The 14,799-nt window shown below is 37.9% G+C and overlaps 1 protein-coding gene across 1 annotated transcript; it reads left to right on the top strand.

Moving 5' to 3' along the window:
* The first annotated feature begins 817 nt into the window (after positions 1-817).
* On the top strand, positions 818-13,286 carry LOC129378063 (noelin-3-like). The gene is made up of 6 exons (XM_055058337.1): positions 818-1,314; positions 3,620-3,763; positions 6,927-7,082; positions 8,073-8,292; positions 9,195-9,301; positions 11,184-13,286. Exons 1-6 carry the CDS (start codon positions 1,246-1,248, stop codon positions 11,859-11,861), a joined length of 1,374 nt encoding a protein of 457 aa, XP_054914312.1. The 5' UTR covers positions 818-1,245; the 3' UTR covers positions 11,862-13,286.
* Positions 13,287-14,799: the final 1,513 nt, after the last annotated feature.

The following is a 14,799-nucleotide window of genomic DNA, read 5'->3' as shown; positions in this document are numbered from 1 at the left end:
CCTGGCTAGCTTTCTGAGAGGACAAACTGCCGTTTCTTAGCCCTCTCGAAAGCAGACTCTCTCATTGCCGGTGCAGTGAAGTTATTCCAGGCAAACAGGGAAGGAACAGCTCCACTTCTAAGGCGGCTTGTGGTGGATCCACCACCACAAAATCCTCCGGTGTGAAGTGGCGGCTACATACGAAAGTCCTCCCCGTCTTTATGCAAAAGTCTGGACCTTCATCTCTTCGGATCGCCTGGATCCCCTGCCTCCGTTGGTCCGGGTCCGTCAGGAACGCATGATAAGGCTGTTTTCTTGCCACACATGAACAACCAGGGACTGAACAAAAACAACTGCGCCGAGACTGAGCCATTTTCCTAGCCTTTTCATGCTAACGCTATAGCCACCGGAAGTTGTCCAACCCCACATCCGCTTTCAAACTCGGAAGCAAAAAGTTATTTAGTTTTTCAATTGGTTTCCCCACAACATGTTAAGGTTTCTATTGTTTTGATTTGCATCAGTGTATTTTATTACGCTCCACATAAGTTGTGAAACATAGCCTATAGCTTTGTTAAAGTAAACAACTATTTTTTAAATTATTTTTCTTTCAGTTGTTTAGTTTTCTAAACATACACGGACTCCCATAAACTGTTAACTTGAAAACACCGTGTTGTGTGAAAAACGCTAAATTCGCTACAGTCTGAATTAAAATATTGAGGACTAATAGTTTCCCAGCCTCGTTCTCCACTTCATAAATGATTGAAACTAAAGCTGAGTTGTTTTGTCCGCCTTTTATGTGGCAGCCAACCTTCCAACTCCTGTGAACGGTAACAAAGACGCAGCGCCATCAGCGCTGAATGCAACCAGCTGCAACTTTTGTCGCTGCGCAGCTGCTGCTGGATCCTCCTCATACAAGCAAGCTGGGCTCATTTAAAGCCAAGCCAGGCGGCTTGATGATGTCACATCCGTGGAGTAGGGTCCTCTGAACGATCAGCTCGGATTTTCGCCGCATGCGTGCCCACAAACTTTTTCCCTCCTCCTGGACGCAAGGCTTCTCCCCGCTCGGCCGGATGGCACGCGTGACGGACACGAGCGGTCGGACGTGCCGCCCTCCTCCCGATTCCCTGGAAGTCTCGATTTTAACCACAGAGTAGTGGACGCGGCGGTCAAGGCGCAAGGATATATTAAAAAATATATTTAAAAAGAGGGGGGGGAAAAACTTCAGATTTGCGTTATCTCGGGTTGCTGAGGTGAAGGTGGAGCAGAATGTGGTCGCTGTCCGTGGTTCTGAACCCATTGCTGTTCCTGTTGTTGTTCGGATACTACCCCACTGTGGTGAGTTACCAAAACACAAAACTACCAAACATTTGCATCTGAAACATAATGTGAACACGAGCGGATCTGTTTTTATACGCTGTTAGAAATGTGAAGTTTTTAACACATTTTGTTTTGTGAGGAGCATTGATTATGATTTATTTGATCATTAACACAGGAATGAGTCACTTTAGTTTTCATCTATCTATCTATCTATCTATCTATCTATCTATCTATCTATCTATCTATCTATCTATCTATCTATCTATCTATCTATCTATCTATCTATCTATCTATACAAGGTTGACTGTTTTCAGTATCAGATTTATTAGCTATACTTGTTATATTGTACAAAAATAAAGTTAGACCATTGCTTGTTTTATGATTTACCTTAGCTGTATAACAGTAATTGAATTTTGCTTTACATGCCACTGTAATTAGGTATTTATAAATGTGTATATTTTGCACATATGTCAGATTTGGTCCTTTAATTAGCGTAACAATCAAATATAGCACTTTATGGGTGGTTTCAGAATCCTAAACATTTTGGGAGTAGTCTGGAAAACAGAACCAACAGCTTGCTGATCACAATATGAAAACCAAGCAATGTTCAATGAGGTTCATCCATGCAGAGTTCTCCCATTTTTTTCCCAGTGTCTTGATTGCAAAGCAGTTTTCCTCACCTTGCCACGACTGGCTCCCTGGCTTGTAAGTTAGAAAGACAGGAAATAATTTTAAACTGAAGAAACATTTCTTCAAAGGAAAGGAGTGGAAAAACTCATAATGAGTGCTCAAAACAAAGGAGGGACCAGATGTCTAAATGATTTAATGGGGGAAAACGGAGAAAGTCTTTGTGCAGTGTTCCTTTTAAACAAAAAATAATCAAGTGGGGAGAGCATCTGGCTTGGCCAGGCATCAGAATCGTTTTAGTATGAGAATATGTGAGCGTGAAAAGAGGGGAAAGGAAGTGAGTCACCCAAGAGACAGAAGAAAGAGCTTTTTCAAAGATTACTGATACCAAATTATTTCAGCAGACTAACAAAATAATAATCAGAGCTGGAGATGTTTTTCTATTTCCTCCTACTTTCATCCCAGCTGATTGTAGATCTTACATATTATGTCACGTCGGTTTTGTGCGCACTTGTCCCCTAATAGTTTGTCATGATGTCATCCTTCAGCAAACTTGTCAACACATTTTTGAAGTGTTTTTCAAATTTCATGGAGAACACGATTAGCACATAAGCTCTCGTTTACATGTAAATATGAGTTACTATATTTAATTAACCTTTTCTGATGTGTAGTGCCATTCTATTAGTGTTTGAAAAAAGTCAGAAAAAGAGGGAATTTCAAAACATGATTATGTTAACACCTTATTTATATATAAGGCATAAACACGAAACTATATATATTTTTCAAAAAAAAAAAAATATATATATATATATAGATAGATATAAAGAAATAAAATGCTGCTCCATTGGGTTGCTCAGAGAGGATGTGCTCTCTGTATCCTGTGCCAAATGTTCTTCAAACTGCTCAGGCTGACAGACTGGGGTGAATGGCAGAGTGAAATGATGGCTGCACTTTAAAATCAGGACACCTGACTTTTATTTAAATGCATTGGCTTCCAAGTTAAGCGCATTGTTCACAGTACATTCCCCCTTGGGGTTTCGTTTTCATTAAGTTGAACACAATCCAAACAGAATTTGATTTGCTGTCAAAAAAGGCTGCTATTTGGGACAAATTTTCCAAACACAATTAAAGTTTATGTGTACATGCTAACACTCCAGGATGCTCTGCACTGTCTTTAAATCTAGTTTGCCACTTTGTTACTTTTGTTGTTTCTGATTTTCAGATGGAAATGGCCACAGTTCTTGTTTCCACTCAATTTGGAGAGCCTGTTGCATGTCCTAAAAAGGAGAGAAAAATGCCTGAGTTTATGTTTCTCTGTTACTCCCTGCAGGGTTTTATATTAAACAATAACAGAATGGTACAATTTCAACACTTGTGCTATTCATCAAGACTAGGCAAGACTGTTTATAGTTGAAGAGGCAATTCACTGGAGACGACACACTTCGAACAAAGAAGAATCTTACAACAAAAGCATTTTGTTCTTCCACACTTTGAAAATAAGTTTCTGGAACGGGTTTGTGTCAAAGCTTTTGGGAAATAAGGCAATGAATGAAAAAGCCACAGAAGGAAGAAAAATAACTGAACATTACAGCGATAGTATGTGCTACTTTTTTTATAACGATACCACCAGTGTTCATTTTCTTTGTCTCCACAGAGGTATGTGCAGTGAATTTATGCTTTGCATGTTTGTGTGCAGACCATCAGGCCAAAGGAGGGCTGGCAGGTGTACAGCTCAGCTCAGGATGCAGATGGGCGCTGTATCTGCACAGTGGTGGCACCTGAACAGAATCTCTGCTCCAGAGATGCCAAAGGCAGACAGCTCCGCCAGCTCCTGGAAAAGGCATGAACATGCGCCTACACACACACACACACACACACACACACACCCCCACACACACACACACACACACACACACACACACACACTGAAGTGCATGCAAAGTGTTTTTACGATCAGCACACATGAATTTATACAGACATTGATTTTCAGCTGTTACTCATTTCACTTTGCTGCTGTAATCCTCCCATGGTTTGTACCAGCCAGATTCACAACACTGTTTTCTGCCTCTGCATCTATTGCATGGCTGAGATCAGCTGAATGACATGTTGTGAAGATGAGATTGCCTTCCCTACTGTCTTAACAGAAGTGGAGTGTCATCTGTTTTGCAACCAATGGGGGCTATAAAGAAATATTGCAGTAGTTTTGAAGCGAGGTTCCATTAGAAGAAATGAGTGGTTCACACCTTCCCTGCAGTTGAGAAGGAATTCAGCTTAGTTCATCCTTTTTACCTTTTAAAACTACACACGTCACTGTGGTTAATGCAGACACTTTAAAACTCTCATCACATTTGCATTAGGTCATTATTTATAAAGAAGCTGGTAATTATTTATGGGGGAAGGTAGCAGTTCACCGCTAATGATTTTTATGGCCAGAAGGGAAACAGAGTCCCTCAGATGTGTTCTGGGTCGACACTGTTGTTCCCGTCCCCACTACCCTAATGAGACATGTTTGAAATGAACTCCAACAGGAAGTATTTAGGCAGCATCCTGGTCTGATGGACAATTTAAAGTCACTCCTATGCAGGTAAGACCAGGCTCTATGTTGAGCTTCCCCCAAGCTACAGAGCTCCCTGCCTGAGTTCAACCACACAGAGGAACTAGCTCATTCTACCTGCTTGTGTCCAGAATCTTGATCTTATTGTCAGGATTCATGATCCACATCTCTTAACAGCAGATGAGAGTTGAACAAATCTCTTTCTTCATCATATGAACCAGAATAGCACATCCCTTTGTGCAGAAGAGGCCCAACTCACCTCTCCATCTCCATCTTGTAATAACACATCAGTAAGACATTAATATATGCGAACTCTTCTGACTGAGGAAAAGACTGACCTCTGACCAGGAGAGAATATCTTCCTCCCAGAAGACTCACACTCTTCTGAGCCTCTCTAGTGAAACTCAGAGTTTGAAGATGTCAACAGAACCATATCATCTAGAAAATATGAATATCCTAATTCCTAAACATCCTAAAGTTCCCAATTCAAACATCATTCTTTCAATGACCACAGTGAAATGGAGACCAGAAAAAGTGCTGACTGCATCTAACCAGCATGGAGCACAAGCTTGACTGTTTTCATTGTGCTCTGATTATACAAGCACAGGATTTCATTGCTTCCCCCTCATAAAATTGCAGCAATCCTGACAAAATATCTTAGGAAACTTGGATTTTAATCATAATGATCCCACAAGTTCTAAACTCAGCATCCCAGGAAGATTCCAGTCCACACTTTGTGCTGGACAACTCCACTGCCTGCAATAGAGTTGCTTTCTCCTCAGTCCTCAGAGTCTTGCTCACTAAATAAGGCCGAGACATAATTTACAAACCAGGGAAAACATGGGGTGTATGTAGTTCATGTTTTACACATCTACTAGCAAACAAATATTACAGCACTGGAGTCTCTCTCCAAAGTGACTGTTACATTGTGATTTAGCCTACATTTAACCACTGCAAGCCAATGCATGCTCTCTGTCATTTGCTGGGGCCTCTGACACTAATGTACTAAGCTGCCTCAGGGTTTCGGAAAGGCCTTTTCAGTGTCCCTCTGCCCAGGCCAGGGATGAACACAGTGTGTGATGGTTGTGCTGCATTGCTTCTGATGTGCTCCAATAGTGTTAGCTTTATTACAATTTATTACAAAGAGAGAGAAGAAAGGATCTCTTTTTTTTTCTTGTCCCTGTGCCCTACAAACCCAGTAAGCTTTTTGTTAAAGCAGAAAAAACGTCCCTGTATCCTTGTTATTCTCTCAGATAAACTACCAAATGCTGCAGATTCATTGATTATTTTTTTTCTTGATATTTGAAAGAAACGCACAAAAGTATCGCAACAGAAGCAGGAAAAATGATGTGTGTGACTTTTCAGTGACTAAAGCCGATACAGTTAAAGTCAGAAATTTATTGAAATCAAACATTTACATGCACTGTAAACCTTTTGTTCCCACTAGCTGACATAAAATCAAACCATTATTATTATTATTATTCTAAATGTCTTCATATAGGATATTTAAAACATTTTTGAGTTAAAGCAGACTTAAAATACATTGGTTTCTTGAGTGAAATTATGAACACATTTAATAAAATTGCCAAGGAATCTGGTTCTGTGTCTTGCAGATGAAAGTATTCATGTGGGAAATGAATACTTTAAAGAATCATAAAAAGTTGCGTGAGGATACTGGCAGAACCTAAGATTTGTACCGGTCCAAAAGTAAAAATTGCAGTTTGTAAATGCACTAAGGGACAACTAGTTTAATTTGTGCGGTCGCCTCCTATGTTCTGATGAAACTAAGTAAAAATAATTTTTCTTAAAGACTTGAAAAAAGTGAATGTTCAAGCCTTTGAGCATTAACTCAACGTTAATGTGGTACAAAGGTGGCAGCATCCTGTTGTGCGGTTGTTTTGCTGCAGGAGGGACTGGTGCATGTCATAGAATATTAAGTGGAAATACTGACATGAGCCAGACATTAAAGCATCGGAAAAAATGGGTTTTTCTAATAGGCAATGGTCCTAATAGCACAGCAAAGTTACATACAAAGAGGTTAATCCCAGCAAAGTCAATGTTTTGGAGAGGCCATTATAAATTTCTGATCTCAGCTCTACCTCAGTTTGAATTGAATTTGAAGAAAATAAAAAAACAAATCATCATTCTGGCAGTTGGCAAATGGAAACAAGGAAATTTAAGTGCCTTTCTATGACAGTCAATGAGGAATTAAAAGCTTGTTTCCCTTTTATGCAGTGATGTAAATCAGATAAATTGCACTTTTGAAGCTGATACATCCTGCAAGTTTGTTGAAAGGCAGTCACACTGGAGGTCGAGGTGTTGTTTTGTTTCTTTTCGTTTCTGGGGAAAGTAAAGTGAAGCGAGGTACTAAACAGCTGAAGAGGAAGGACGTTTTAATCTGGCGGTGGACGGGAAAATCAATGCTGCACCATCTGATTCTTTTCAAAAGGTACAGAACATGTCACAGTCAATCGAGGTGTTGAACCTGCGCACGCAGAGAGACTTTCAGTACATCATGAGGATGGAGAGCCAGATCAAAGGGCTGCGGTCAAAGTTCCGGCAGATTGAGTCGGACAGGAAGACCCTCGTCAACAAAAACTTTCAGGTATATTTTGTTTGATCTTCAACTGTGTGAGAAACATCTCAGAGCAGTTTTTGTACAAGATACCTGATATGCATCTGAATACATAAAATTGAATCCTTGATAGGATCATCAAAGGTTCACCTCTGCCCAAACAAGGACAAGTTTTAAAACTGAGACACTGTTTGACTGCAGCAATAAACCTGAAAACGTTGAGGTTTGTTTGATCTATAACAGGGCAAAGAATGTTTCACAGAGCTGACCAAGGAGCACACTTTTATAGGATAGAAAATTACACACTTCATTACTTTCTAACTATGATTCTGCTATGGTATCTAAGGTTACCTTGGAGTTTAAACTTTTTTTCTCATTTTTTTTTCCCCTCAGTTCTCGTTCCATTGCTATTTGCCAATACAACAGTTTTCAGATATTTTAAAAGACTATAACTTTTTTTCCCATTTTATTACATTACAGCCACAAATTTCAAAATTTGTTGCGGGCAATTTTAGTTACCAAACAAACACAACATGGTTCAGAAATGTGTGATGGAAGAAAAATAAAATATGGCATTCAATGAAAATCTAAAAATGTGAGATCTTTCCTTGCCTTTATCTTTTGATAAAATCTTTAGAAGTCACCAAGTTATCAAATACATCTGTTGTCTGTGTAATTAATTGCCAAACTTAACATTATTAATGTTGAATTTTAAATTTGACTTGAAACAACTCAAGTGAATTAATAAGTAGGCTCAGGCTGGACAGGTTGTTCTTTTAGATCTATTCTTTATGTGAAAATTGAAGGACTATTGGCCTCCACCATCAACCTGAGGATCCTATGAATGTTTCTGAACATCTGCTTGGATTTTTATGGGATTTGATGTGAAATATGCTAAAATTGGTATTTTATGCAAGACAAAAAAAGTGAAAGTGTCATGAATATGTAGAAAAGAGGATTTACAGTTATTTTATATCACCTAATCACAGTCATTATTCATTTTCTAAATTACAATTTCAGGATCTGAAGGGGAAGATGGAATCCCTGCAGCCACTGATTCCTGTCCTGGAGCAGTACAAGACAGACGCCAAGTTAATCTCCCAGTTCAAAGAGGAGATCAGAAACCTGTCCAGTGTGTTAATGGGCATTCAGGAAGAAATGGGAGCCTATGACTATGAAGAGCTGCAGCAGAGGGTCCTGAACTTGGAGAACAGGCTTCACAGCTGCATGAACAAACTCAGTGAGTCTCTCCAATCAATGACAAAAACAGAAAGGATAACTGGCACATTTCCTGCTGGTGCAAGCAGATTGGCATTTTAGCTGGAGAGCAGGAAGCACGACAGAGCTGTAGCCAGAGCCAAAATGATTTTAGTTGATTGAGAAAAGCCTCATTTGGAGTCATGGGACATTATATTTTATTACTGTAAAATTGTGAAGATTTGTACCATGGCATTATAACTTTCAGGCAAATCCCGGTTTTATTCAAAGTGAACAAAATCAAATTTAGCCTAAAAAGGGGATTTTGTTTTTTCACATCTGATTCCGTCTTATTTGTTGACATTTGCAACTGGGACATAAGAAAGTGATTACATCACTGCACCCACTGATGTCTAACTGGACTAAAAAGATCAATTCTTCTCCCAGAGCTGCCTTGTCTTGTGTTAAAGGCTTCCATAACTAGATCTCCAGTTTTCCACAACTCACTTTTGTCTGTCAAAGTGACAACATAAAGAACTAACTACTCTAACAGGAAATCCCTTGGTGCTTAAAAAGATTGCTTGGCCATGTTGGCCTGAAGCATTTGATTGATCTGGTAAAATATGTACTTAATGTGAAACTGAAAAACCTGTATGAGTGTTGCCTTGATGGCTTTTAGAAGTAATAAGGTGTCTCGCCCGAGGAAATTACGTACAACTGATGTATCTCTGATGATAAACTATCAAAGATAAACTTTTCTCCAAATTCAGACAGACGTGGTTTGGTTATACTTCAGCACTTGCGTGTTACCTTCCCCTCGTATTTATTTAATAACGAGAGCTGCTCACAATGCCGCCCACACTTTGTTGCTGCCTGCACTTTGAGTTGTATTCCAGTCACAACATGAGAACATAAGTGATGAGAGCTGCGTGATGCGTTTTACAGCATGTGGCAAGCTGATGAAGATCACTGGGCCGCAGACGGTGAAGACTTCAGGGACACGGTTTGGAGCTTGGATGACTGATCCATTAGCTTCTCTTAAAAACAACAAGGTGAGTTGATTTGCTCTGATTTTCTACTGTGCAAAAGGATGCTTACAGACGGTTTTATATACTTGACATCACCCATAATCATTTCTTCTAGATGAAAGACAGTCGTGATTAAAAAGTAGAATTACTGTAGTTCTCATCTTATCCTGTATCAGTTTAGTGCTGTGGTCTGGTAACATGCATTTACATTACATAAATGTCTTTGATAGAAAAACTCCTTTGATAAATGTCTAGCTAAGGTTTTAGAATAGAATAGAATAGCATTTATTGTCATTGAACAGGATTCAACAAAATTTCTATTGCAACTCCCGTGCAAAAAGTCAAAATATACAATATTAAATAAACAAACACACAATAATAATAATAATATATACAACTAAAATTAACTAAAGGCACTCAACCACACCAAGAAGAAGCAGCAGGTCCAATTATGGTAACGTGCAGTTTATTCAGGTTAGTTGTTAAAAATCAGGTGTACTCTTGCAAAAGATTAAATGTATATAATTTACTGCAGATTTTCTCTTTAAATGTTATTTCAGCTCAAATATAGATATCATTGAATGGATTACATATTTCACAAATTAAATTCAGTAAATCAAAATTGTACATCATATAGATATATTTTAAATGTTGTAGAACTTAAAAGCTACTTTAAGCTACTTTCTATGTCGCTCTCCCCCACATTTGCTTACATAAAATCAGACGGTAAACAAACAAATATTTAGAAGTTGAGATCGGCCAAAGACTCTGAAACAGATAATATAAAATGTTTCGACTGAGATCAGAAGACACTCATTATTGGAAGTCAGCCTATACTTGCAATTTAATACTTCACTTATGCTGCAAATAAACAAACATGAATGTTATGCAGGGCTGCATTGTGGCGCAGTTGGTAGCTTTGTTTTTCCTGGGATTTTTCTAAATGGAGTTTGCATATTTCCCCATCAATGCGCGGATTATCTCCGGGTACTCCAACTTCCTCCCCAATTCCAAAAACATGGCTGTTATGTAAAATGGTATCTCTAAATTGCTTTTAGATAAGAGTGTGTTCCTACTTTGTGCCACAGACATGCATCAGGAGACATGTTGATAGGAAACGTTTCTCTTATTCACAGAAAATGCTCAGACTGTGATGTTTAAAGTCTGTAAAGAAAACTGAGTGCTTACTAAAATTTTTTTTTTTTTTTGCAGAGAAAATGTCGAATTATTCAAATTTGACTTTTGATAATTTAACATTATTCTAATCTTTATTTCAATAAGTTGAATTATTGAAATATCTAATGAGTTGACTTTGTCCCACATCCTAGATGTCATCTGGACATGATGAAGGATCTGCTGCTGAGTCTAAAATAGGCCCATATGGTTTATGATGTTAAGCTTTACTAATACTGATAAGATGTGATTATGCGGCGGCAAAGAACATTCAAATACATGTTTTTTATGTATTGTACCCCCTGTCTTACTGTGAATTCATTGCACCGACAATTATATTATCCCATCCAGGTAGTACATTCTTTCAATATTTACTATTTTTTGAGGAGTTGATTCTATAAAATGCATTGAATTAAGTAATAATTATAACATGGCCCTTTTTCCAAGACCAGATAGTTTAATGCACCAAGAGTAAGTCATGTAATATTTCATATCATCAAATACTGAAGAAAAGCATACATTTCTTATTGTCTAAGCATTGTTTAGTGCAGTTAATTTTAGACAACGTTGCTTTCATAAGCAAAAGGCTGATTTTTATGTGGTCAATTTTAATGATAATTATGCTGCTTAAAACCTAATTATAAGAGTTATCTCTTATTTATCTGTGTCTACAATTGTGTTCAATGCTTCCAATTTCAAACATTACAAAAGTGTTCTCTGCATTTGTCCACAGGTTTGGTACATGGACAGCTACACCAACAATAGGATCGTGAAAGAGTATAAATCCATCAGTGACTTCGTGGCAGGAGTTGAATCCATGACCTATAACCTTCCTTTCAAATGGGCCGGAACCAACCATGTTGTCTACAACGGGTCTCTGTACTACAACAAGATGCAAAGCAACATCATTGTGAGGTACAGCTTTGAGACGGGCCTAGTCATAACCCAGAGGGCGCTGGAGTCAGCAGGCTTCCACAACGTGTACCCGTACACATGGGGGGGCTTCTCGGACATCGACCTCATGGTGGACGAGCTGGGCCTGTGGGCCGTGTACGCGACCAACCAGAACGCGGGGAACATCGTCATCAGCCGGCTGAACCCAGACACCCTCCAGATCCTGGACACGTGGAACACAGAATACTCAAAGAGGAACGCAGGCGAGTCGTTCATGATCTGCGGCACTCTCTACATCACCAACTCCCACCTCACTGGTGCCAAGGTGTACTACGCCTTCTCCACTAAAACATCGACGTATGAGTACACAGACATTCCCTTTCATAACCAGTACTTTCACATGTCCATGTTGGACTACAATGCCAGGGACCGCGCCCTTTACGGCTGGAATAATGGCCACCAGGTCCTGTTTAACGTTACCCTTTTCCACATTATTAAAACGGAGGATGACTCTTAAAGACACTGTGCAGGTGAGAGAAAGAAAGAAAATATACAAAACTGGAAGGTTGTGCCTAAAAATATTCAGATAATTCATTCATCTTTTAATTTATTCTGTTTTACTCATATTAGTTTTTCTTTTATTTTTGCCTTTTTTCACTGACATTGACTTACCTCTTTTAATATTACACTTATTTCTGTACACTGGTTTTATAATCAGTGTATATTCTATAGATAAAACAGTTTAAAAGAAAGATTTTTGAGCTTTTCCTCTTCATATTTATATTTCGTCTCTCATGTAGAAAGCCCATTTATTTACGCACACTAATTTAATCAAATCTTTGACTGTGATCATTAATCATTTATTCTTTCCTTGCCATTTATTCACAATATTAGTATAATTATTCCTGCTTTTCACTGCCTGCATTTAGCTTTGTATTGTTTCCCATCTCAAATTTTGCACTTGACCTTGTGACATGTGGGGAGGGACCATAATGTACCTGTACAGTTAATGTACTTGTGTTTATGTGGGGATTATGTGGTCATCATGGTCACTGGATATCTTGAAGTACCAAGTCAAAGTCCTTAGCGACCACTAATATCTGACTGCCTTTAACTTAGTACTCTGAGATATTGTAGCTTTTTTTTGTAAGTTTAGCAGCAGTTTGTATGCCTTATTCTGTGTAGTATGTGCCGTAAGCCGCAGGATAACACTTCTTGTGCATGAATGTTGGCTATCCTGGTGGCATTTTTACTGTATTTGTGTGTATTTTGTATTTGCACAGTATTGCATTCTCCTCCAACGAAGCTATTGTCATCATCCAGTTTTACATACTGCGGTAGTTCAGTTCATTATGTGTTTGTGTAAATAAGATGGTATCCATAGGTAAATAAAATATTGTTTTCATAAGACTAGGGATGTATGTTTTTTTTTTTTCTCAAATAAAGAACATTTATTTCAAAGACTTATGGGAACAAATGTCACAGATCACTGCAGTTTCAAATAGACCCTGGTTACACTACATAAAGTATCCATGCCAACAATGGGTTCAATATAGATACTAAATCAGATCTGTGCTATTTTTTTTTGTACAACATATGTGATGCTCTAAAATTTATGAAGGATATACTGTTTTTTAAACAGTGTTGCTCCTCTCTAAATGCTGCAGAGATGAGCACAACAGAAATAGAGGGATCAACCAATGCAGCCAGAAGGCGCCCCTGAGTGAAAGCATCAACAAGCCGTGTAATTAAATCACCAGTGGTATGTCAAGGTCATGGATGTTGACTTTGACGTGAGGGATCATTTGAAAGGAACCTTGTTTGAACCTCAGTTTTAATAGGTTTTATTTATTTAAAAAAATATTGAAGTACGGGATGTTAAATCAGTGAGTATGTGTCATTTGTTTCAGTTTCCTGTGCAATAAAAAGTGAAGAAACCCTTTTTCCTACTTCTTCTTTCTAAATGTGAAGTTTCCAACGGAGAATAATATGTGCAAATCCCTGGGCAAATGACACATTCTCTCTCACAAGCTCCAAGACAAATATTGCAAGTTTTTCTCCTAATTTTTTTTCAGGCTGCTCGTCGGGCCAAACAAGCTGATGCTTTGAAAAGATGGAGTGAGATTATCTCCTGCCAAATCAGAGGTCTTATTTTTGCTGTACAAAAATAATGAATGCATGATGAGCAGATTAGCAAGTGAAAACTGGAAAATGGATTTTTGTGGTAACTATATTTAACAGTAAATAGTGTTCTGCACACAGTGAAACCCAAGAATAGAAGTTAATCATTAGTAAATTATCTGGCAAATCAGTTTATTTTTGTTTGTTTTTTTCTGATGCTTCCTTAGGATTAATGAGGGAAGAAGGATTCTCACTAGGCAATTCTAAAAAGAAATAATCCTTAATTTTATTTTCAAAAAGATTAAAAAGTCTGCAGACCTTTGCTGACTTTTGCAAAGGTCTGATTATACTTTTTGGAAACGGTTTCAATCTTTTGGCGACCTTTAGGACTGAGGAAATCTTATGTTGCTAAGGTAGATTAAAAACATAATCATCTCACCAGTCTCTCTGTAGAGGTCACCAGTATTTTTGAGAGAGTGAACATAGACCTCTTATATCCTAATCTCTTGCAGGTTGGATGCAGAGCCTCCTCTCCATGTCAGATCAATACACACCAGCCAGACCGGAAACATCACAAAGGTCAAAGTAGCATGCACTGAGTCTCCACCATAGCAAGCAGAGACAAGTATAGATTTCATGAGATATTTATGTCTTGAGGGCAAAGATATCAGTGAACTTCAGGTGGATCATCATGCAGCCTGTGAAGTGGCTCCAATATGGAGTTAACATATTTCCAGCATAGAGTGCTGTGAAAAAGTTTTCACACCTTTTAGATTTGTTTTCTTTTTCCTTTTTTTTTAATCATACTGAAATGATTCAAATAAAATGTAAATATCAGACAAAGATGAAACACAAATTTGTACTTAAGTAAGAATAGCACTACTTCAAAATATTTTTATTCAAGTAAAGAAGTATTTAGTTTAAAAAAATACTAATTGTAAACATATTTGATCTAATATTTTCAAATGATGTCATCAGAGAAATCAAATAATGAAATTAAACACAACTTTCTGTTATTTTAAGGACAGAAAATAAAAATAAAAACCAGAAACAAACAATACATGTGCAAAAGAACAAATTCAAATAGGAGAAGACACTTTTCAAAATCTATTTTACAATATAAAACATCTAAAACCAATATTTACAGTAACATATGTTGCAACATTGCAAAGCAGCAGTGACAATATTTACTCTGCCAATATTTGCAGAAGTCAAAGTAGAATAAGAGTCATAATAAAATATTTGTATCACTGAAGCTAAGTTTACGTTCTAACTGTTCATTTTTACTTATTTTACTCCGAAATATTCTAACTCTCTTGATGATCGAGGGAATG

This window comes from Poeciliopsis prolifica, unplaced genomic scaffold, assembly GCF_027474105.1.
Source record: "Poeciliopsis prolifica strain line A6 unplaced genomic scaffold, Auburn_PproV2 SCAFFOLD050, whole genome shotgun sequence".
In the NCBI taxonomy this organism is placed as follows: domain Eukaryota; kingdom Metazoa; phylum Chordata; class Actinopteri; order Cyprinodontiformes; family Poeciliidae; genus Poeciliopsis; species Poeciliopsis prolifica.
This window is presented reverse-complemented; position numbering and strand designations above follow the sequence as displayed.

Coding starts and splice junctions, on each gene's coding strand:
- LOC129378063 (XM_055058337.1), top strand. CDS start 1,246: ATGTGGTCGCTGTCCGTGGTTCTGAACCCATTGCTGTTCCTGTTGTTG. Junction 1,315..3,619: donor TCGGATACTACCCCACTGTG/GTGAGTTACCAA, acceptor GTTTGTGTGCAG/ACCATCAGGCCAAAGGAGGG. Junction 7,083..8,072: donor TCGTCAACAAAAACTTTCAG/GTATATTTTGTT, acceptor TTACAATTTCAG/GATCTGAAGGGGAAGATGGA.